Source organism: Aquarana catesbeiana, linkage group LG03, assembly GCF_042186555.1.
Source record: "Aquarana catesbeiana isolate 2022-GZ linkage group LG03, ASM4218655v1, whole genome shotgun sequence".
NCBI lineage: Eukaryota > Metazoa > Chordata > Amphibia > Anura > Ranidae > Aquarana > Aquarana catesbeiana.
In genome coordinates, this window is record NC_133326.1 from 16,864,707 (window position 1) to 16,890,916 (window position 26,210).

General features: G+C 39.5%; 1 protein-coding gene across 1 annotated transcript in view; it reads left to right on the forward strand.

The window, feature by feature from the left end:
- IGDCC3 (immunoglobulin superfamily DCC subclass member 3) overlaps positions 1-26,210 on the forward strand; it is a 272,243-nt gene that overhangs the window by 167,755 nt on the left and 78,278 nt on the right. The window contains exons 4-6 of the mRNA XM_073618325.1: positions 1,662-1,792; positions 3,528-3,665; positions 9,528-9,686. Coding sequence (XP_073474426.1) covers positions 1,662-1,792; positions 3,528-3,665; positions 9,528-9,686 — 428 coding nt within the window. The remainder of the gene's footprint in view (positions 1-1,661; positions 1,793-3,527; positions 3,666-9,527; positions 9,687-26,210) is intronic.

Consider the following 26,210-nt stretch of genomic DNA (forward strand, 5'->3'; position numbering starts at 1 on the left):
CGTTTTTCTGAATTTCCAAATTTTTCAATTTCCAAATTTCGAAAAATTTGAAATTTCGGAAATTTGGAATATCCGAAATTCAGAATTCCGGAATTCGAGAATTCAAAATTCGGAAATTTGACGTTTCGGAAATTCAAAATTCGGAAATTGGAAAATTTTGAAAACTGGAAAATTCAAAAATTCGAATTTGGAAATTAGAAATCTCAGAAGTTTGGAAATTCGAAATTTCAGAAATTGGAAAATTTCGGAAATTCGAAAATTTGGAAATTGGAAAATTCAAAATTTCAGAAGTTCAAAATTCGGAAACTGGAAAATTTCGGAAATTGGAAAATTCGGAAATTGGAAAATGCGAAAATTCGGAAGTTCGGAAATTCTAAATTTTGGAAATTTGGAAATTCAAAAATTCCAAATTAGGAAATTCGGAATTTCGGAAATTTAAAAATTCTAAAATTTGCAAATTTGAAAATCCAAAAAAATGAAAATCTGAAAATTCAAAAGAATGAAGATTCAAAAACCGAAAAAATCTGAAATAATAACTAACTAATAATAACTATTAAATTATAGGTATTGGAATTTCCTTTCAAATTTGGCAGTGAATGTAACGAGTACGAATTTATCCGAAGTTACGAATTATCTGAAACGAATGCCGTATCTAAAAAATTGGAACGTAACAATCTAATCATAATAAATAACAATAATAATAAAACCTTTTTATTATTATTATTTATTATTAATTTGTTCCATTCCATTCGTTTAGATGCGGCATTCGTTATTTCAGATAATTTGTAACTTGTATTTGTTACGTTTACTAACAGCCAAATTTGAAAGGAAATTCCAATACCTATAATTATATAATTTAATAATAGTTATTATTAGTTAGTTATTTCGAGTTTTACTGATTTTCTTTCTTCAGATTTTCGAATTTTTGGATTTCCAATACCTACAATTATATAATTTAATAATAGTAGTTAGTTATTTCAAATTTTTCTGATTTTCTTTCTTTTTTTCAGATTTTCGAATTTTTGGATTTTCAAATTTTTGAATTTCTGAATTCTGGAAATTCGGAAGTTTGAAAATTCGGAAATTTGAAAATTCGGAAGTGTGAAATCTAGGAAATTTGACATTTCGGAAATTTGACATTTCGGAAATTTGGAAATTTGAAATTTCGGAAATCCGAAAATTCCAAAATTCGGAAATTCGAAAATCCAAATTTTCTGATTTTCGAATTTCTGAAAAAAGCAAAAAAACGAATGAAACGAAAACAAACACATTTTTTGTCAGTGCACATGTCTACCACATGAGCACCTACTGTAGCCAGTCTGTGGCAGCCAGAAGTATTGTTGGTTGGTAGGGAATCAAATACTTATTTTACTCCATTTATAACATTTGTATCATGTGTTTTTTCTGGATTTTTGGTTGATATTCTGTCTCTATCATTTAAAAAAAATCCATGATAAAAATTATAGACCTTAATTTCTTTGTAAGTGGGAAAACTTACAAAATCTGCAGGGGATCAAATCATTATCCCCCCCACTGTATGGTTGTCTACCTGTATTTGTGCATTTTCTCAGAAGTTTCCCCCTTTGCACTTTGTTGCATATTCAGGTTACCTGTAGATATTTAATTTAAACCTTATAACTTTATGTTTTTTTGACACACAGATACACCTTGTTGCCCACTGGTGTGCTGCAGATAACCGCCCTACAAGGTGAAGATGGGGGAACATTCCGCTGTGTGGCCAAAAATGCTGCTGGCAATAAATACAGCCCCGAGGCCATGCTGACTGTAACAGGTGTGAGATCCTACACTTCCTGTACATCTATTAAAAGACCGTATTTTGTAGGCATGTGCACTTCCGAAAAATTAATTCATTTTCGTTTTCGTTTTATTTGTTTGGGGTTTTTTTTCCGTTTTTCGGGTCATTCCTTATGATCGAAATTAGTAAATTCATAAATTCGAAAATTCGTAAATTCGAAAATCCCAAAACACGGAAATTCAAAAATTCGAAAATTCGCAAATTTGAAAATCCGAAAAATAAGAAAGAAAATCCGAAAATTCGAAATAATAACTAACTAATATTTCTGCATTTTCTAAAATTCAAATTTTCCAAATTTTCTAAAATTCTAAATTTCGGAAATTGGAAAATTCTAAATTTCAGAAGTTTGAAATTCCGGAAATTCAAAATTTGGAAATTGGAAATTTGAAATTTGGAAATTCGGAAATTGGAAATTTCAAAAGTTGGAAAATTTCAGAAATTAGGAAATTCGGAAGTTCAGAAGTTTTGGAATTTCGAAATTTCGGAAATTCAAAATTTCGGAAATTCGAAAATTCAAAATTAGGAAATGTGAAAATTCGAAATTAGGAAATTTGAAAATCCAAAAATAAGAATGAAAATCTGAACATTCGAAAATCTGAAATAATAACTAACTAATAATAACTATGAAATTATAGGTATTGGAATTTCCTTTCAAATTTGGCTGTTAGTCAACCTATCGAATACGAACTTATCCGACGTTACGAATTATGAAAGACGAGCAACTTTTTTTTATAAAATCCTGACTCGGTTTGCGAGTGTTGTCTTGCAAAACGAGCAGAATTCAAGCTAATGGGGTGTGCAGTGCCGCATTTGGCCAGAGGTGCGGGGGCGCCGAGGACACTCGAAACGGTTCGGAGCCATTCAGATATACTCGGAATCACTCGGAAATACTCGGAAACACTCAGAAATACTCAGTTCCCAAGTGTTTCTGAGCCTTTCCGAGGCTTTTCCGAGTCCAGCCGAGCTGTCCCCGAGTATTTCCGAGGCTCTCCGGCGCCCACTCACCTCTGGCCGCATGCGGTATTGCATGTAATAGAACTCAATACGGAACAAATTATCTTTGTTTCCATTGACTTCTATGGGGAAACTCGCTTTGATATGTGAGTACTTTGGATTACAAGCATTCTCCTGGAACAGATTATGCTTGTAATCCAGGGTTCCACTATAAATAATAATAAAACGTTTTTATTATATTTATTATTGTTATTGATTATTATTAATTCATTACCTTCCATTAGTTTAAATGCAGCATTCGTTATCTCGGATAATCCGTAACTTCGGATAAATTCGTATTCGTTACGTTCACTAACAGAAAAATTTGAAAGGGAATTCCAATACCTATAATTTAATAGTAATGGTTAAGTTATTATTAGTTAAATATTTTGGATTTTCGAATTTCCGGGTTTTCAAATTTTTGGATTTTCATTCTTTTCAATTTTCGTTCTTTTTTTCAGATTTTAGAATTTTTGGATTTTCGAATTTATGAATTTGCGAATTTTCGAATATTCAAATTTACGAGTTTTTGAATATTCAAATTTATGTATATTGAGAAAAATTCAGTAAACGGGTTTTCGTTAATTCGGATATTTCCGAATTAACGAATTTGTCAAAATTTGTTAAAAAAACGAATTCGGAACTAAACTAATTGCACATGTCTTATATTTTGTCCATGAATGTGGGACAATAGAGGTATTGATTTTATCTCCTGCAGGTCCTCATTACACTGGATACAAGGATCCGATGATCCTGGCTGGTCCTGAGAACCTGACGAAGACTGTTCATCAGACAGCGATTCTTGAGTGTATGGCTACCGGAAATCCCCGGCCAATTGTGTCCTGGAGCCGTCTTGGTGAGTTATGGAATTCAATTAAATATGGAATAATTAGACCATAAACTACTAGTGAAACAGTCATGTCTGATTTTGTCTGGTGTGCTATGGGTGCTACCTGCTAGATTTGTTAAAGGTTCAGTACACTTAATAGACATGTGCACTGACAAAAACTTTGTTCGTTTTCGTTTTATTCGCTTTTTTGCTTTTTTTGGAAATTTGAAAATTCGGAAATTCAAAAATTCGGAATTTCAGAATTCAGAAATCCGAAAATTCAGATTTCCAAATTTTCAAATTTCCAAATTTTTGATTTTTTGATTTTTCGGATTTTCGGATTTCCGAATTTTCTAATTTCTGAATTTCCGAATTTTCAAATTTTCATATTTCCAAATTCCAAATTTCCGAATTTCCCAATTTCCTAGATTTCAAATTTTCGCAGATATTGGAAATTCAGATATTTTGGAAATTCGGAGATCTCGGAAATTGAAAAATTCGGAAATTTCGGAATTAACGAATTTGTCAAAATTTGTTAAAAAACGAATTCGGAACTAAACTGTGATTTCTGTCTGATCTCCAATTCCTCTACTATCTGCATCATACACTTCCGACAGTCAATGCCGACACCAGACAATCCTGGGAGATGGCCCCGCCCCTCTCCAACACACAGCAGGTGATTGAGAGCCTCAGCCTTGTATGTTTCTCTACGAGACTGTGTAAAGGGGAGGGGTGGGGGGGGTCTATTGCCTCCACTCAGGTCTCAGATTACACACAGCTCTATGCTGTGCAGTGGGTGACATCAGATTCCCGCCCCCTGCCTTCTGGAGCTAAGGAATGCTGCGAAAAATGTGTGCTTTAGGAAGATGTAGAGGACAGAGCGCCGAGGATAAACAGGTACAACTTATATAGGATGGTGTCTTTGTTCTCTGTGTATCACCTGAGGCTAATCACTTCAGTAGAAATCTGTAAGGATTTTCATAACAAAGTTATATTTTGTAGACATGTGCAATTCTTTAGTTCCGAATTGATTTTTTAATGAATTTTGAAAATTTGTTAATTTCCGAAATCCCGAATTTCCGAATTTTCTAATTTCCGAATTTTCTAAAATTCGAAATTTCTGAATTTTCTAAAATTCGAAATTTCTGAATTTTCTAAAATTCGAAATTTCTGAATTTTCTAAAATTCGAAATTTCTGAATTTTCTAAAATTCGAAATTTCAGAATTTTCTAAAATTCGAAATTTCTGAATTTTCTAAAATTCAAATTTTCCAAATGTTCTAAAATTCAAAATTTCGGAAATTGGAAATTCAAAGTTTGGAAATTCGGAAATTGGAAATTTCAGAAGTTGGAAAATTTCAGAAATTGGGAAGTTCGGAAGTTCAGAAGTTTTGGAAATTCGAAATTTCGGAAATTCAGAAATTCAAAATTAGGAAATTTGAAGATTCGAAATTAGGAAATTTGAAAATCCAAAAATAAGAATGAAAATCTGAACATTCAAAAGAATGAAAATCTGAACATTCGAAAATCTGAAATAATAACTAACTAATAATAACTATTAAATTATAGATATTTCCTTTCAAATTTGGTTGTTAGTGAATGTAATGAGTATGAATTTATCCAAAGTTCCGAATTATCTGAAATAATGAATGCTGCATCTAAATGAATGGAACGTAACAATATAATCAATAAATAACAATAATAATAATAAAACCTTTTTTATTATTATTGTTTATTATTAATTTGTTCCATTCCATTTGTTTAGATGCGGCATTCCTTATTTCGGATAATTCGTAACTTCAGATAAATTTGTATTTGTTAAGTTTACAAACAGCCAAATTTGAAAGGAAATTCCAATACCTATAATTTAATAGTTAGTTATTATTAGTTAGTTATTATTTCAAATTTTACTGATTTTCTTTCTTTTTTTCAGATGTTCGAATTTTCGAATTTCTGAATTTTTGAATTTTCTAATTCCGAAAATTCAAAAATCCGGAAATTCAGAATTCAAAAATTTGAAATTCGGAAATTTGGAAATTTGAAATTTGGAAATCTGAAAATTTGAAATTTGGAAATTTGAAAATTCGGTAATTTGAAAATTCAGGAATTCGAAATCTGAAATTTGAAATTCGGAAATTTGAAAATTCGGAAATTTGAAAATCCGAATTTTTGGATTTCTGAATTCCGAATTTTCGATTTTCCGAAAAAAGCAACAAAACAAATGAAACGAAAAAAGAAAACAAATTTTTTGTCAGTGCACATGTCTAGTATTTTGTACCTATTGGTGTTGATTTACTAAAGGCAGATAGGCTTTGCAAGAGAATTCACACTTTGCAAGGGAATTTCTACTCAGAGCTTAGTAAATGAGGGGAAGCTCTGATGACTTCCATCATCCAATCATGTGCAAGCAAAACTGCTATTATTATTTTTTTTCCTTCTACATGATTGGGTCTTCTTCGCAAAGTAAAATTTGATCACATTCACTAAGCTCTGGAGTAAATTCCAGTGCAAAGCGAGCAGCCTGTTTTCCTTTAGTAAATGAACCCCCATTGTTGGCAAATAGGCCATTCACTTTGCAAGGGAACTTTCATATTTCAGGGGGAATATTCTTTGAGCGAATGTGGTGAAAATTCACTTTTCAAAGAAATACCCAATTGCATTCAAGGAAAATGTACCTGATTGGACGATGGAGATGGAAGTCAGCAGAACTTTATCTCAATTACCAAGCTAAGGGAAAATTCCCTTGCAAAGTGAACAGCCTATGTACTTTTAGTAAATCAATCCTATTGCTGGAGTTAAGGAGGCTGAGTCACCTGCTCTGCTCCTGCTCCCCTTGGAGCTTGATTTACTAAAGGCAAATAGGCTGCTCACTTTACAAGGGAATTTTCACTTTACAGGGGAATTTTCACTTAGCTCAGTGAAATGTGGTGAAATTCACTTTGCAAAGCATACCTAATTACGTTGAAGGAAAATGCACATGATTGGATGGTGGAAGTCAGCAGAGCTTCACCTCATTTACTAAGCTGTGGGAAAATTCCTTTGCAAAGTGAACAGCCTATTTGCCTTTAGTAAATCATACCCGGTGTCTCATTGCCAATCAGTAGACATGTGCAATTCATTCCATTCCAAATTCGTTTTTTTAATGAATTTCGAACAAATTTGTAAATTCGAAAAAAACAAAACGTAAATTCGAAAAAATTTGTAAATTCAAAAAAATTCGTAAATTTGTAAATTCGAAATATTAAAATCTGAAAACCTAAAAATTTGAAAATCTGAAATAACTAACTAACTAATAATAACTATTGCAAACTATTAAATTCTAGGTATTGGAATTTCCATTCCAAATTTGGCTGTTAGTGAACGTAATGAATACGGATTTATCCGAAGTTACGAAATATCCGAACTAACGAATGCCGCATCTAAACAAATGGAACGGAACTAATTAATAATAAATAATACTAATGATAATAAAGTTTCCATTATTATTATTGTTATTTATTAATATTAATTTGTTCCGTTCCATTTGTTTAGATGCGGCATTCGTTATTTCGGATATTTCGTAACTTCGGATAAATCCGTATTCATTACGTTCACTAACAGCCAAATTTGGAAAGTAAATTCCAACACCTAGAATTTAATAGTTAGTAATAATTAGTAAAGTCATTATTAGTTAGTTATTATTTCAGATTTTAGAATATTCGGATTTTCGAACTTCAAATTTCCGAATTTTTTTGAATTTTCAAACTTACGTATTGCGATCATAACGAATGACCCAAAAAACGAAAAAAAAAACCAAACAAACAAAAAAAAAAAAACCAATGAAACAAAAAACAAACAAATGTCTCACCCATAACATCATTGCAGGAGGGCGCTACCTAAAAGGGGCCTAACACCTGATGACACTGTCAGCTGTAACCAGACACTATTCTAGCACAGAGCCTCCTGGTGGCAGACTAGCTAACTGAACCTGCCTACAAGCCTGCTGCAGGCAGGAGTAGCCATTAGACATGTGCACTGATGAAAAATTAGTTAGGTTTCAATTCATTCGTTTTTTTTTTTTGTTTTGTTTTTTTTTAGTTTTTTGGGCCATTCATTATGATCGCAATTCATAAATTCGAAAATTCACAAATTTGAACATTTGAAAATCCGAAAAATAAGAATGAAAATCCAAAAATTCTATAGAATAGCCAACTAACTAACTAATAATAATAACTAACTATTACATTATAGGTATTGGAAATTCCTTTAAAATTTGGCTGTTAGGGAATGTAATGAATACAAATTTATCCGAAGTTACGAATTATCCGAAATAACGAATGCCGCTACTAAACAAATGGAACGGAACAAATTAATAATAAATAATAATAATAAAACGTTTTCATTATTATTATTATTATTGTTATTTATCATTATTAATTAGTTACGTTCCATTTGTTATTTCGGATAATTCGTAACTTCGGATAAATTTGTATTTGTTACAAGTTCACTAACAGCTAAATTTGAAAGGAAATTCCAATACTTAGAATTTCATGGTTAGTAATAGTTATTATTAGTTAGTTATTATTGCAGATATTTGAGTTTTCGGATTTTCGAATTAAAAAATTTTTTTTGAATTTTCAAACGTACGAATTGCGATCATAACGAATGACCCGAAACACTAACAAAAGAGACAACAACAACAAAAAAAAAAACGAATGAAAGGAAAACGAACTAATTTTTGGGCAGTGCACATGTCTACCAATCAGCTCACAAGACTCTCTTTTTTCCATGTGTGTTCTGTCATTCTGCCCGTTTCTTTAACCACTAAGCCACCGCCCACCGTCATATGACGGCTGGACGAGGCTTCTGTTATTCTGGGAGGACGTCATATGACGTGTCACTCGGGACCCGGTGCGCGTGCCCGGCGGGCGCGATGTGCGCCGGGCACCCGCGATTGCCGGGTAACACAGCAGGAGCGTGGATCTGTGCATGTAAACACAGATCCACGTCCTGTCAGAGAGGAGAGGAGACCGATGGCGTGTCCCTTGTACATAGGGACAGCGATCGGTTACCTCCCCCAGTCAGTCCCCTCCCCCCACAGTTAGAATCACCTCCTTAGGTAATACATTAACCCCTCGAGCGCCCCCTAGTGTTAACCCCTTCCCTGCCAGTCACATTTACACAGTAATCAATGCAATTTTATAGCATTGATCGCTGTATAAATGTGAATGGTCCCAAAAATGTGTCAAAAGTGTCCGATGTGTCCGCCGCAATATCGCAGTCACAATAAAAATTGCAGATCGCCGCCATTACTAGTAAAAAATAAATAAATAATAAAAATGCTATAAATCTATCCCCTATTTTGTAGACGCTATAACTTTTGCGCAAACCAATCAATATACGCTTATCGCAATTTTTTTTTACCAAAAATATGTAGAAGAATACGTATCGGCCTAAACTGAGGAAAAAATTTGTTAAAAAAAAAAAAAAAATTGGATATTTATTATAGCAAAAAGTAAAAAATATTGTGTTTTTTCAAAATTGTCCCTCTTCTTTTGTTTATAGCGCAAGAAATAAAAACCGCAGAGGTGATCAAATACCACCAAAAGAAAGCTCTATTTGTGGGAAAAAAATGATAAAAATTTAATTAAGGTGCAGTGTAACACGACCGCGCAATTGTCATTCAAAGTGCGACAGCGCTGAAAACTGAAAAATGGCTTGGGCAGGAAGGGGGTGTACGTGCCCTGTATTGAGGTGGTTAAACAATGGCGGGGTGTTCTTTTTAACGTACGTTCTGGTTGCCGTACCCGTTTACATTTGGAATAGACCCGGTCCATTCAATCGACATATTATCATCCAAGGCCAATCCCAGGACCAGGAGCCACCATTAATGAATTTTGGTCTCTTGCAGATGGCCGTCCTATTGGTGTGGAAGGGATCCAGGTATTGGGAACGGGGAATCTAATGATATCAGACCTCACCGTACATCACTCTGGAATCTACGTCTGTGCGGCCAACAAGCCGGGCACCAGGGTGCGCCGGACGGCACAGGGGAGGCTCGTAGTACAGGGTAAGGAAATGAGCAATTCAGTTTGCTAAACTTTTCAATTCTGCACCAATAGATTTCTGATATGTCAAACAGTACAATAAAATGATGGAATAAAACACACTTGTACAATTTATTAGTAAAAAAGCCATGAGCTCCAGGCAAGGGACTTGCCTAGTCTTAGAAATGCATCCTGGGAGAATGATGTCATCAGACTGTAGGAAGGACTTTTCAATCGGCTAGTAATGGCGCCAAAAGTCCCGGCCCCTCTCCTATCCTATTTGCTAGAACACTATCCCACCTGCTGAGGCCGAACCCTCTGCCACAGAAGCATCCCCCTGAGCCCATTCCCAACAAACCAAGTGGCATAATGCAAGGGCCAGGTGGCCCAAAGGTTTGCCACCTTTGCGACCCTGGTAGTTCCACCACTGGTGTCAGTAGTTTTTTATTTTTGTTATTTTATTTTAATTATTTTTTATCATTTTTTTATTTTTTTTTTTACAATTTTAGTTCTTCTTATTTTTTTTTAAGAGCCTTGTTGGGAGGCTTTGGTGAGATATCAGGGGTCATAACGCCAGGGCAGGTGGCGCAAAGGTTTTGCCACCTTTGCGACCCTGGTAGTTCCACCACTGGTGTCAGTAGTTTTCTATTTTTGTTTTTTTATACTCTAATTATTTTTTATCATTTTATTTATTTATTATTTTTTTTTACAATTTTAGTTCTTCTTCTTTTTTTTTTTGCCTTGTTGGGAGGCTTTGGTGAGATATCACAGGTCTAAAGAACCTCTAATGTTTCAACTTTGAGGCAGAGAATGGAGATTGAGGACACAGTCCTCAATCTTCATCTCTGCCGCCTTAGCTGCACAAAATAAATAGACAGCAATAGCTCTGTACAGAGCATCCTGTTCATTTACAAACTGAAGCATAGTAAACACAGTTTACTATGCCTCTGTTATGAATAGACAGCGTCCGTGATTCATATCGATCGATCACCGACTCGGTCCATTCAGAAAAGGAAAGGGATGGTAAACTACATATTTACCATCCTCTACCCTTACTCTCCATCCTGACACATCCCCCGCAGCAGCCGGGGGGGGGGAGAGGGGAGGGGGGAAGCCGGCTGAGCTGCAGGGGGACCAGGGGAGCACACAGGGGCTGGGGCAGCAGAAAGAAGAGGAAGCTGGATAGGAGGGGCAACATTTTCCTCCTAAAGCTTCTGAATGCCCGCAGGAGGGAGAGGAGAAGAAGCAGGCATTCAGCTGCTGCAGGAAGAAAATAGAAGGCATTGTTTCCCCGATATGCCCCCCCCCCCATCCGGGTGTACAGGGGAGCCGCATGGGCCTCCTGAAGCATTGGGCCAGGTCGCAATTTCCACTCCTGTGACCCCTGCAGTTACACCCATGCTCTGCCATATTGTGCCCACTCCATGAGTGAGGCCTCCACACGACATTCCTGGCTGTTGACCTGTATATCCCAAAGAAGGAATGTCCACACATAAGTAGGATCACTGCACTTTACTGATGGTATTCAGGAAATGGCATAACAGTTACATCACACTGACATACATTCCGGAGTCCCTTGACATTACATAGTCAATCACATTTAGTGGACAGTCCACAGCAGTAACATGTGAAAGCATATGCAGCACTTTAAGCAGCCATCTCCCTCTAACAGTCTCTCCTTCCAGCTGGGGTCAGGTCTGGACTTTCTGTAGAAACCTCCAGCACAGGTAACCCTCTCTTGGGAACCCCCAGGGGAATAGCCTCCCTCAGGGAACTCTTGGCTTTGCCTGAAAGACCTCTTGCAACCTGCCCTAGCCCCCACCTCCATAAGGGTCAGGAAGTCTACAGCCAGCTCTCCTGGGTTCAGGTCTACTCCTCCAGCCCTGTCCAGGGCCTCCACGTGCTAATTACATCTATCCTAGTGTGGAGGCACCCATGCTTCAACTGCAACTAAGGCTCCTTCCAACCTGGCTTATATGTGGGTGCTACCTCACCCATAACATCACTGCAGGAGGGCGTTACCTAAAAAGGAGCCTAACACCTGATGACACTGTCTGCTGTAACCAGACACTATTCTGGCGCAGAGCCTCCTGGTGGCAGACTAGCTAACTGAACCTGCCTACAAGCCCGCTGCAGGCAGGAGTAGCCATTAGACATGTGCACTGCGGAAAAATTAGTAAGGTTTCGTTTTATTCGTTTTTTTTTTGTTTTTTTTTTCGTTTTTCGGGTCATTCGTTATGATCGCAATTCGTAAATTCGTAAATTCAAAAATTCGAAAATCCGAAAATAAGAATGAAAATCCGAAAATTCTAAAGAATAGTTTTGTTTTATTCGTTTTTTTTTTTTTTTTTTAGTTTTTCGGGTCATTCGTTATGATCGCAATTCGTAAATTCGAAAATTCGTAAATTCGTATATTTGAAAATTTGTAAATTTGAAAATTCGTAAATTCAAAAATTTGAAAATCCGAAAATAAGAATGAAAATCCGAAAATTCGAAAGAATAGTTTCGTTTTATTCGTTTCTTGTTTTTGTTTGGCTTTTCGGGTCATTCGTTATGATCGCAATTCGTAAATTCATAAATTAGAAAATTTGCAAATTTGAAAATTTGCAAATTCGTAAATATGAAAATTCGTAAATTCAAAAAAGTGAAAATCCAAAAATAAGAATGAAAATCCGAAAATTCTAAAGAATAGTTTTGTTTTATTCGCTTATTTTTTTTTTAGTTTTTCGGGTCATTCGTTATGATCGCAATTCGTAAATTCGAAAATTCGTAAATTCGTATATTTGAAAATTTGTAAATTTGAAAATTCGTAAATTGAAAAATTTGAAAATCTGAAAATAAGAATGAAAATCCGAAAATTCAAAAGAATAGTTTCGTTTTATTCGTTTTTTTGTTTTTGTTTTTTTGGGTCATTAGTTATGATCGCAATTCGTAAATTCATAAATTAGAAAATTTGGAAATTCGCAAATTTGAAAATTCACAAGTTCGAAAATTCATAAATTCGTAAATTTAAAAATTTTAAAATCCAAATAAGAAAGAAAATCCAATAATTCTAAAGAGTAGCTAACTAACTAACTAATAATAACTAACTATTACATTATAGGTATTGGAAATTCCTTTCAAATTTGGCTGTTAGGGAATGTAACGAATACGAATTTATCCGAAGTTACGAATTATCCGAGATAACGAATGCTGCATCTAAACAAATGGAACGGAACAAATTAATAATAAATAATAATGATAATAAAACGTTTTTATTATTATTATTGTTACATTAGTTATTTCGGATAATTCGTAAGTTCGGATAAATTCGTATTCATTACGTTCACTAACACCATAATTTGAAAGGAAATTCCAATACCTATAATTAAATAGTTAGTAATAGTTAAGTTATTATTAGTTAGTTATTATTTATTAGTTATTATTTCAGACATGTGTAGAATCTGGGAGGGAGGGAGGGGGACGTGAATGTCATTCTTGCCTAAGTGAAAGAGTCACTTTGCAGTATGAAAAAAAAAAACAATTACATTATTAAAAAAATAATAATTATGTAATGTAAGAGAGGGAAGCAAGAGGCGGGGCAAAAATTAACCACTTCAAGACCAGGCCTATTTCTGACATTTGTTGTTTACAAGTAAAAATGTGTATTTATTTTGCTAGAAAGTGACCTAGAACCCCCAAATATTATATATATTTTTTTAGCAGAGACCCTAGAGAATAAAATTGCAATATTTTATATCACACTGTATTTGCACAGCGATTCTTTCAAACGCAATTAAAAAAAAAAAATACACTTTAATGAATTAAAAAAAAAAAAAAAAAAAAAACGAAACAGTAAAGTTACCTCAATTTTTTTGCATAATATGAAAGATGATGTCACGCCTGAGTAAAGAGATACCTAACGTGTCACGCTTTAAAATTGCGCACGCTGGTGGAATGGCGACGAACTACGGTACTTAAAATTCTCTTAGGTGACACTTTAAAAAATTTTAACCAGGGGCGGCCCGTCCATTAAGGGCGCACGGGCTCCGCCGCCCCTGTCCATCGCCGCCCCTCCTATCCATGCGCCCAGCCCCTGCATGCATGTATTCCAATGGGGGCTGTTTTTTTTTTGTTTGAAACACTGATTAGAGCCTAGAGGCTGTAATAGGCTTCAAAATAGGGTGGGCTCGTGGGCGCAGAGAATGCACTCTCAGCCCACCCAGGTGTCTTACAACAGCGAATGAATATTCACTGTTGTAACACTGATCCTCCTCCCGGCCAACCAGGAAGCAGGTTTTGACACCCGTGACCCGATTGGCTGAAAGGACAGGCGATCCTGTTGGACGCCTAGGAGGAGGGGAGGAGCCGCAAGCTGGAAGCCGCCGATGGAGGAGAGCACATGGAGCCGCTGCCTGCTGTCTGCCACCCACTTTCTGCCTAGATGGGGTAAGTGCCAGACTGATCAAACAGCAGGGGGGGGGGGTTGGTGGTAGAAGCATAGCTCCCAACTGTCCCTGATTTTGAGGGACTGTCTCTGATTTGGAGCAATGTCCCTCTGTCCCTCTTTCCTCCTTATTTGTCCCTCATTTTGCTCAGATCTCTATAGTTGACTATAAAATGCCATTTTTATCTTTCAAAAAGTGTTTCCCAGTGCTAAAACTTTCTTCTGATTTCTAAATTGCTGCATTTGTACATTTTAAAGGCCAATATAAAGGAATAGTAGTGGTAAAGAAAAAAAGTCCTTGTGGATTTAAAGTGGAGGTCCACCCTAAAAAAAAAAAAAAAAATTGCATAAAAAAATTCCTAAAAAAATGGAGGAAAAAACCCAAATTTAACTCACCTGAAATGGCTGTTGCTAGGCAGTCTTCCTAATCTGCCTCTTCCTACGCCACGGTGATCTTCAGTCTTCTCCTCCCCGCGTTGTCTTCTGGGGAATGGGGCGCGGTGTGTTATGGGAACTGTGTGTGTGTGTGTCCCACAACACATCGCGTCCCATCCACAAAGCGCTGCGCGACTCACGCATGCGCAGTAGGAAACGGGCAGTGAAGCCTTAAGGCTTCACTGCCTGTTTCCCTTAGTTGGAATGGCGATGCCGGGACCCGAGAGCCGAGGGAAGGGTCGGCCTCGGGCGGCCGACATCGCGGGCACCCAGGACAGGTAAGTGTGCTTATTTAAAGTCAGCAGCTACAGTGTTTGTAGCTGCTGACTTTTAATTTTTTTTTTTTACCGGCCGGAACCCCGCTTTAATTAACCTTTTTGTTTGGTTAATTCTCCTTTAAGGGGGTGTGGCAGGGGGCGTGTCCTATGCCTACATACGTTTACTATTGTTATTTGGGGGTGTGGCAGGGGGCGTGTCCTATGCCTACATATGTTTGTTATTGTTATTTGGGGGGTGTGGCAGGGGGTGTGTCCTATGCCTACATATGTTTGTTATTGTTATTTGGGGGGTGTGGCAGGGGGCGTGTCCTATGCCTACATACGTTTGTTATTGTTATTGTTATTTGGGGGTGTGGCAGGGGGCGTGTCCTATACCTACATACGTTTGTTATTGTTATTTAGGGGGTGTGGCAGGGGGCGTGTCCTATGCCTACATACGTTTGTTATTGTTATTTGGGGGGTGTGGCAGGGGGCGTGTCCTATGCCTACATACGTTTTTTTTTTGTCATTCCCATCTCAAAATGTTGGGAGGTTTGGTAGAAGTCTATAAAACCAAAAAAAGCAAAATAAGCACCGTTTCGAATTTAGGGCCAGGTTCACACCTATGCGAATTAGATGCGGCTTTCCCCGCATCCAATTCGCATAGCAGGGGAATGGAGCCGGTTCACATATCTCCGTTGCGGCTGCGGAGCGCACTGCACAAAAACACTGTGCGTCTTTGGCTCCGTTTCAGGGCCGAATTCGGGCATAGAATCTGCCCCGATTCATCCCAACGCATAGGTGTGAACCGGGGGCCGAAGACTCCTGGGATGTATGACATCAATTGCCTAGCCACTTACCGACCGGCCACTGTATACATACATCATTTCTTTGAAGACGGATATCTCGGTAGCGACAGCAGCTGCTGCCACAACCGAGGTATCCATTTTTAGGGCCAGCGGTTCTGTGTACGATAATGGTGGTCTCTGCGGCGGATTCACCGCGAGATCACCGTTATCGGCGGCGGGAGAGGTGCCACCCCCCCTCTCGCCGCTCTCACGCGCCCTCCGCCGCTTAACGGTGCCGTCGGTAGCGGCGGAGGCGATCGGGACCTGTCACGTCCGTGGTATGGAGACGAGTAAGGGGAAGATGGCCCCCACCCGTCTCCATTCCATAGGAGGGCGGAAGCGACGTCATAACATCAGCTCCGCCCATACGTCTTAAAGGCATATTTTTTTGTTGTAATTTTTTTCAAATTACAGGTTTTTTTTGTTTTTTTTGCATTTAAGTCCAAATATGAGAGCTGAGGACTTTTTGACCCCAGGTCTCATATTTAAGAGGACCTGTCATGCTTTTTTCTATTACAAGGGATGTTTACATTTCTTGTAATAGGAATAAAAGTGATCCAGTTTTTTATTTTTTTTAAAAACAAGGAAAAAATAAATAAAATAAAGTAAAATAAATAAGAAAACAAAAAAATGTTTTTAAAGTGCCCCGTCTTGACGAGCTCGCGCGCAGAAGCGAACGCATACGTGAGTAGCGCCCACATATGAAAACGGCGGTCAAACCCCACATGTGAGGTATCGCCGCGACCGGTAGAGCGAGAGCAATAATTCTAGCCCTAGATCTCCTCTGTAACTCAAAATATGCAACCTATAGAATTTTTTTAAGTAGCCTATGAAGATTTTTAAGGGTAAAAGTTTGACGCCATTCCACGAGCGGGCGCAATTTTGAAGCGTGACATGTTGGGTATCAATTCACTTGGCGTAACCTTATCTTTCACAATATAAAAAAAAATCTGGCTAACTTTACTGTTGTTTTATTTCTTTATTCAAAAAAGCGAATTTTTTCCAAAAAAAGTGAAATTTTTCCCAAAAAAGTGCGCTTATAAGACCGCTGCGCAAATACGGTGCGAAAAAAAGTAATACATTGACCGCCATTTTATTCTCTAGGGTGTTAGAAAAAAAAAACAAATATATAATGTTTGGGGGTTCTAAGTAATTTTCTAGCAAAAAAAACTGTTTTAAACATGTAAACACCTAAAATCCAAAACGAGGCTGGTCCTTAAGTGGCTAGGCAAGAAGCCAGGAAGTGACTGAAAAAAAAAAAAAAAGTTGAAAACAAGTAATTATTATATACTTTCCTACCTACAGTATTGACCTTGAAAAAGTATTCATACCCCTTGAAATTTTCCACATTTTGGCATGTTACAACCGAAAACACCCCTGACAATAGCACCGCTACTGTATAATACAGAATACTCTCAATGTCAATGTAAGCTGTTTATAGTGGAGAGTCCCTGACATAAAAAAAGGCCAAACAAATTCATATAAAGTGTTGTGTTCACATTGTGTTCACTGCTATTGAGGACAAAGTGAGGCCACAATAACATGACAGTTGGTAGTTTTTTTTTTTTTTAAAGATTATTGGATGGGAAAATAGCACACATTATACTATCTTTTTTTTTAAATACCCTCTGATCTGATAATCTGCTCAAACATTAAACATTCCTTTATGAATTTTTCTTTATACAGTATTTTCTGCTTAATAAAAAAAAAAAAAAAATACAAAAAAAAAAAAAAATTAGGGTTCTTGTACATTAAATATGGAGTACATAAAGCGGGTTTAACCACTTGCCGACCGGGCCATAGCCGAAAGACGGCTACAGCGCGGTCGGGTTTTTCTGGGTGGGCGTCCATGGACGTCCTCCCAGGATGTTGCTCCCACGCGCCCCCCCTGGGGCGTGCACCCAGGAACGTCCGTGATCGCGGCCGTTTACCACGTGATCGTTCCGTCAAATGACGGAGCGATCACTCGTAAACAAACCGGCGTCACGTCGTGACGCCGGTTCCTCCCTCCCCTCTCTGTACCGATCAGTACAGTGCGAGGGGAGAGGGGGAGAGATTGCAGCAGCGCAGTGGGCTGGATGTTTAGTGCCCACAGAGCTGCTCAGTGCCAATAATCTGTAATACTCTGCAACAGTGTGCAATACTCTGTCAATACTCTGCAACACTGTGCAATACTCTGCCAATACTCTGCAACACTGTGCAATACTCTGCAACACTGTGCAATACTCTACAACACTGTGCAATACTCTGCAACACTGTGCAATACTCTGCCAATACTCTGCAACACTGTGCAATACTCTGCCAATACTCTGCAACACTGTGCAATACTCTGCCAATACTCTGCAACACTGTGCAATACTCTACAACACTGTGCAATACTCTACAACACTGTGCAATACTCTACAACACTGTGCAATACTCTGCAACACTGTGCAATACTCTGCCAATACTCTGCAACACTGTGCAATACTCTGCCAATACTCTGCAACACTGTGCAATACTCTGCAACACTGTGCAATACTCTACAACACTGTGCAATACTCTGCAACACTGTGCAATACTCTGCAACACTGTGCAATACTCTGCCAATACTCTGCAACACCGTGCAATACTCTGCCAATACTCTGCAACACCATGCAATACTCTGCAACACTGTGCAATACTCTGCCAATACTCTGCAACACTGTGCAATACTCTGCAACACTCTGCCAATACTTGCCAATACTCTGCAATAAATTTTAACGAATTTTCAGTCTTTTTTGATTTATAACACAAAAAATAAAAAAACCAACAGTGATTAAATACCCTCTATTTGTGGGAAAAAAAAAGGACAAAAATTTCATTTGCGTACAGTGTTGCATGACTGAGTAATTGTCATTCAAAGTGTGAGAGCACCGAAAGCTGAATATTGGTCTGGTAAGGGCCCTTTCACACTGGGGCGGGGGCGGCGTCGGCGGTAAAACGCCGCTATTGTAAGCGGCGCTTTACCGTCGGTATTCGGCCGCTAGCGGGGGGGTGGTTTTACCCCCCCCGCTAGCGGCCGCGAAAGGGTTAAAAACCACCGCAAATCGCCTCTGCAGAGGCGCTTTACCGGCGGTATAGCCGCGCCGTCCTATTGCTTTCAATGGGCAGGAGCGGTGAAGAAGCGGTATACACTCCGCTCCTTCACCGCTCCGAAGATGCTGCTAGCAGGACTTTTTCTCCCGTCCTGCTAGCGCATCGCTCCAGTGTGAAAGCCCTCGGGGCTTTCACACTGGAGAGACAGCAGCGGCTGTTTCGGGTCAGTTTGCAGGCGCTATTATTAGCGCAATAGCGCCTGCAGACCGCCCCAGTGTGAAAGGGCCCTTAGGAAGGGGGTTTAAGTGCCCAGTGGGCAAGTGGTTAAAGTGCATTCAGACTATGGACATATACAGTGAACTATTTACAATTTGACATCAAACTATTTACATATTAACCACTTCAGCCCTGGAAGGTTTCACCCCCTTCATGACCAGGCCATGGCACCGCGTTAACTGTCAATGGCGCAGTCGTCCGACGCTGTACCCAAATAAAATGTACTTTTTTCCCTCACAAATAGAGCTTTCTTTTGGTGGTATTTGATCACCTCTGCGGTTTTTATTTTTTGTGCTATAAACTAAAAGAGCGAAAATTTTGGGGAAAAAAAAAATTTACATTCTGCAAAAAATTAACCACTTGCCAACCAGCCCCCCCCCGCAGGTACTGCGGCAGAATGGCACGGCTGGGCGAAACAACATTATGTAACGTCGCTTCACCCTGTGGCCACTAGGGGCGCGCCCCCCCCCCCCCCCCTCCGCTCGCCCACAGAGCCGATGTGAGTGCAGTTTCCGGATCCCTGAGGGGAGAAGAGACAGATCGTCTGTTCATACAGAGTATAAACAGCGATCTGTCATCTCCCCTACACAGTCCCCTCCACCTTTCAGTTAGAACACACACTAGGGAACACAGTTAACCCCTTGATCGCCCCCCTAGTGTTAACCCCTTCCCTGCCAGTGTCATTTACAAAGTAATCAGTGCATTTTTATAGCACTGATCGCTGTATAAATGACAACGGTCCCAAAAATGTGTCAAAATTGTCCGATGTGTCCGCCATAATGTCGCAGTCACGATAAAAATTGCAGATCGCCGCCATTACTAGTAACAAAAAAAAATGAATAGAAAAAAAAAATTCCATAAATCTATCCCCTATATTGTAGACGCTATAACTTTTGCGCAAACCAATCAATATACGCTTATTGTGATTTTTTTTTACCAAAAATATGTAGAAGAATACGTATCGGCCTAAACTGAGGAAAAAAAAAATTTTTTTTATATATGTATTTTTGGGGATATTTATTATAGTAAAAAATATTGCGTTTTTTTCAAAATTGTCGCTCTTTTTTTGTTTATAGAGCAAAAAATAAAAACCGCAGAGGTGATCAAATACCACCAAAAGAAAGCTCTATTTGTGGGAAAAAAAAGGACGTCCATTTTGTTTGGGCACAGTGTCGCACGACCGCGCAATTGTCAGTTAAAGCGACGCAGTGCCGAATCGCAAAAAGTGCCTCTGGTCAGGAAAGGGGTAAAATCTTCCGGGGCTGAAGTGGTTAAAAAAAAATAACGAATTTCTTCATCAATTTAGGCCAATATGTATTCTGCTACATATTTTTGGTAAAACAACTCCAATAAGCGTATATTGATTGGTTTGTGCAAAAGTTATCGCGTCTACAAACTACAGGATATTTTTATGGCATTTTTATTTTTACTAGTAATGGCGGCGATCAGCGCTTTTTTTTTTTGCGGGAATGCGCCATTGCGGCGGACAAATCAGACACTTTTTGGGGACCAGTCACATCAATACAGTGATCAATGCTAAAAAAAAAAAAAATGCACTGTCACTGTATAAATGACACTGGCATGGAAGGGGTTAACATCAGGGGCGATCAAAGGGATTAAAGCCTTGTACACACGATCGGATGGTTGGTCAACAAAGCGAAGGGAGTGTGCCAGGATCTTGTCTTGCATACCAACGGCACTTAATTGTCGGCCAACCAACACGAACGTAGTGCTACGTGGAATTTCAGCTCTTGTGCGCCACCCTTTGGGTACCTTCTGCTAATGTCGTGTTTGGTGACCATTGATTTCGAGCATGCGTCTTTGTGCTTTGGACTTTTGTGTGACGGACTTGTGTACACACGATAGGAAAATCTGACAACAGACCGCTGTCCGACGAAAATTTACTAGCCCGCCGTCCAACGTTTGTTGGCCGAAATTTGGACAACAATTGTCTGGTGGAGCGTACTAACGGTCGGATTTTAGGCAAACAGTCTGTCATCACACAATCCCTGGACGAAAATCCGATCGTGTGTACGAGGCTTAAAGTGGAGTTCCACCAACTTTTACAACTCTTTAGCATCCCTCACTAAACTGTGCACTGTAAACAAATTGGATATTTAAAAAAAAAAATTCTCAGCACCTACTGTATATCTGCTGAATTCATTTTTCACTTCCTCCTCCCTGGCCGCGGCCCATCGCATCATTTCCTGTTTGCAGTGCCTTCTGGGAAGGGGCGGCAACATCCTCTGACACTGCCGTTGCTATGGAAACCTGACCTGAAACCTATTACACGCCTTGTGCTGCACTGAGCATGTGCGAGATCTGCAAGGATGAGCTCCAGGAAGAAATACAGTCTGGCTTCAGATGCCCACACTTAAGATGGCCACGGCCTGCTGTAAGTTTATAAAATAACAAACTACTGCTATAAACTAACAAAACAGACCTTAGTTTACAGACTAACTTTACTAGAATACATTAAGCTTGTGTATTATAGGGGTATTTTTATTTAAAAACCATAATTTCGGCTGGAACACCACTTTAAGTATGCTCCTAGGGAGTGATTTCTAATTGTGTGGGGGATGGTTTAACTGGAGGAAGAGAGAGATCTGTGTTCCTGATTGGCAGGAACACAAGATCTCTCTCTTCCTCTCTGACAAAACGGTGGTCTGCCTTTTTTTACATAGGCAGACCGCTGTTCTGCCTCTCCAGTGAATGATCAGTGGGTCCCAGTGGCCGCCGGACCTGCTGGTTGGCTACTGCTGTGTCCAGTCACAGTGGGGGGGGGGGAGCGGGTCACCGGCGGCGCATGCTCCCCACACCCCAAAGAGGAAACAACGTACAGGTACATTGTTTCACGCAGCCGGGCCACCCTGCCGCAGTAAATGTGCGGTGAAATGAATGACACCCCTGTGCCTCTGCTGAAGAGCAGTGTAGTTGTGTCTGTGTGTCGAGAACTCGTGAAACTTTGATATGCAGCAGTAGTGTGAACCAAGCCCTAAACTGGGGGTGCCTCAAGACTGAAAATCCTTTTTAAGGGGCGCCCTGGCTGGAGAAAGGTTGAGGAACACTGGTTTCATGTTTAATCAAATGGAGCTCTTCGACAACGGGAGAACATCCATGGATCTGGGGCTCCATGGGAAGCGTCTGGTCGGGGCTGCCTGGGAAAGAAGTTCTCAGGTGACCTATGATGTAGAGTGGATTGTACCTCGTCCTCGGCTGTCTTGGTTGACTTTGTGGTCATGGTTCAGGGAGCTCTTGAGGTTTACTATACCTGAGACCCTTGAAGTCCTGTGAGTGGTTTCTGCTCTTGTCACATGGAAGGTACTTGGTGGCTTTCTGAAAAGCATTGTGGAATGTCACAGATTCTGAAAAGGGTTGCAGCTTGGCACTTAATCCTGAAGACCGTCGTGCCGTATTTGTAGAACTCTTCTGTGAATTTGAGTGCACTTTAGAGCTCCTCTGAAGTACCCACCTGTGCTTTTCTGTTTTTTTGTTTGCTGAAATGCACTAGTACAAACCCTGCCTATCTGTCCGATCATAAAGAAACGCCAAACAGGAGCCCCTCCGCAGGACGCACCCAGAGCCACAGCTTATCAGGTCCATCTGGCCATGTATGGGGAAGGAAGGGATATGTCAATCACAAGGCATGAACATGTAACTACAAGGTTAACCACTTCAACCCCGGAAGATTTTACCCCCTTCCTGACCAGAGCACTTTTTTGTGATTCGGCACGGCGTCGCTTTAACTGACGATTGCGCGGTCGTGCGACGTTGCCCCCAAACAAAATTGACGTCCTTTTTTTTCCCACAAATAGAGCTTTCTTTTGGTGGTATTTGATCACCTCTGCGTTTTTTTATTTTTTGCGCTATAAACAAAAAAAAGAGCGACAATTTTGAAAAAAAAAGCAATATTTTTTACTTTTTGCTATAATAAATATTCCCAAAAATATACAAAAAAAATATTTTTTTCCCTCAGTTTAGGCCGATATGTATTCTTCTACATATTTTTGGTAAAAAAAAAAATCACAATAAGCGTGTATTAATTGGTTTGTGCAAAAGTTATAGCATCTACAAAATAGGGGATAGATTTATGGCATTTTTATTATTATTTTTTTTTATTGGTAATAATGGCGGTGATCTGTGATTTTTATTATGACTGCGACATTATGGCGGACACATCGCACACTTTTGACACTATTTTGGGACCAGTGTCATTTATACAGCGATCAGTGCTATAAAAATGCACTGATTACTGTGTAAATGACACTGGCAGGGAAGGGGTTAAACACTAGGGGGGGGGGGGCGATGAAGGGGTTAAGTGTGTCCTAGGGAGTGATTCTAACTGTGGGGGGGTGGGGCTACAACTCACATGACAGCGATCACTGCTCCCGATGTCACTAGGCAGAACGGGGAAATGCCTTGTTTACATAGACACTTCCCCGTTCTGCGTCTCCGTGACACGATCGTCGGGAGACCGGCGGACACTGAGTCCGCGGGTCACGCTGTACGCGGCTGGGGGGCGCGCGCCCGCTAACCCCACCAATTTAAGGGGACGTACAGGTACGCCCATTTGCCCACCGCTGCCATTGTGCCGACGTATATCGGCGTGCGGCGGTTGGCAAGTGGTTAATGATCTCCTTTTCAGTGCAGCTAGTAGGAGTAATCATTTTTATACGTATTTATCCATATAAGTAAAACCTTTTTCGATTTTCAGGGTTATGGCATCTAAAATAATACTAAACGCACACTGTATAATTTACATTGTCCCTTCTGTTTCTGTATATGGATTACGGCACTGTAATTATTTTAATAAAAAACTAAATATCTAAGTACCTTTTTTCTAATGGATAACCAGCTGTCACATGATATTTTTAGAGTTCATTGATATTTTTAGAATTTATCCACTGTGCCGCTACTCTCAAGGCCCTGACGAAGTGGAATTGTCCGCGAAACGCGTAGGCCGCATCTTCTCTATTTTGTCTGGGACTGGCACACCCCCAACTTCAAAATTCCAAGACTGCAACTCATTTTAACTTGTTTATTCTCAGAAGGTACTGCCGTTTGGCTATTGAAAAAAATTTGTATGTTTTTCTATAAAATCAAGTATGTGTATATTTTTTTATTATACTCCCCTGAGGCACAATCAAAGTCCCACTCTGTTCTAAACCCTGTTTTGAAAAAAAGTCGCATATTTTTAGGGGATGGTGCCTCTGCGGGAGTATCTGTGACGCCACGTCTACCCCAACCCCTACACATATGTCACATGACCCAGCTCTCTCTCAGCCTGTCTGCAGGGAAACAGAAGCAGGAGGAACTTCTAGTCCTCTGCTGCTGGTCACATGTTAAAAAAAATAACAAAAACAAACAAACAGCCAACTGATCGGTGTAGCAGCTCGCTGCCGGTACCATGTGACCGCTGTAACCAATCACAGCAGGTCACGTGACAGTTGTACACAATGGATGGCTTCCTTTCAAGTCATCCATTGTGTATAATTGTGTTGTTAGCTGTGATTGTCCAATGTGATCCCACGGTACAGACAGGGCAGGGACGTGCGGTGAGGTCAGTGGCTGGTGAGGTACTGGCTAGTATCAGAGCCAGACAAACACAAGTTACATACGCCGCGAATGTTAGAGTGAGAGCAATAATTCTAGCACTAGACCTCCTCTGTAACTCTAAACATGTAACCTGTAAAAAAAATTAAAAGCGTCGCCTATGGGGATTTACATACTGGAGTTTGGCGCCATTACACAATTTTAAAGCGTGACATGTTAGGTATCTATTTACTTGGGGTAACATCCTCTTTCACATTATACAAACTAATTGGGTTATCTTTAGTGTTTTTTTTAAATATTCATGGAACAGTTTAAAAAAAAAAAAAAAAACGCGTTTGAAAAATTGCTGCGCAAATACCCTGTAACATAAAGATTTGCAACGACCACCATTTTATTCCCAAGGGTTTCTGCTAAAACAATATATATATATATAATGTTTGGGGGTTCTGAGTAATTTTCTAGAAAAGAAATGATGATTTTTACATGTAGGAGAGAAGTGTCAGAATTGGCCTGGGTGGCAAGGGGTTAATAACCATAACTAAGTAATCTACAAATAATTATTATATATTGTTTTTAAGGTAATTTACTATATTTTCAAAATCTGTACTCAAGCAGGCGGCTTACGAGACAAATTACTGAAGTTTGAAATTATTACTTCCAACCAGTAATTTCACAGTAAATAGATAAATAATACATTATTATCTTAACATATAGCATATAAATATATGATTTAGCTTGTACCTTTTCAACAGCAGCAGATTCTCCTTCTCCTTCTTAATTGTGTGAGAAAAACATGGGATTGTGGGTACATCTTATACACATAAACACGTGTATTTCCTTCTAGTTAAGAGGGCTGGGCTGGAAGGGAGTATTTGTCTTTTAGACACACGCCCCCTTCTATGACACTGCAGTGAGAGGCGTGCCTCCACTGCAGCATTTTTATTGGACAGCTGGGGCTAATGGTACTTTACCATTGGTCCGAGGCTCCAAGCTGTTCATTGAGCTCAGTGCCTCTGACAAGAAGTGAGGAGAGGCACTGTGAGCTCATCCTCTCAGTCTGCTGCAAACAAAATGTGCCAGCTTGTATTTAAACTGGCTGATCTGTATGTAGCTTCTGACAGGCTGCGCAAGGAGGCCCGTATCTCTGGAACCATAGGTCGTAAGAGCCCCATTTTTACCAGTGGTGGGGTAGGACTTAGGCTACCTACCCCCCACATTTGGGGGTCTCTGTGACCTCAGGTCGCCGAGCTTCGACCCTCAAAGCTCGATTATTTTTTATTTTTTTTTAATGTTCACGGCACGGCTCTGCCTCACCTTCCTCCCCCGACTGCACGTCCCTGAGACAGGGCCAATCACAGCCCATCTATACCATGTGATTAGCCCTGGCCAATCACAGCTAATCAAAACAAAACAAACTTAGGCTACCTACCCCCCACATTTGGGGGTCTCTGTGACCTCAGGTCGCCGAGCTTCGACCCTCAAAGCTTGATTATTATTTTTTTTTTTTTAATGTTCACGGCAGGTGAGGCTTTGCCTCACCTTCCTCCCCCGACTGCACGTCCCTGAGACAGGGCCAATCACAGCCCATCTATATCATGTGATTAGCCCTGGCCAATCACAGCTAATCAAAACAAAACAAACTGAATGAATCAGTTTCATTCGGTAAAATGCTTGCTTATAGCAATGACATACATT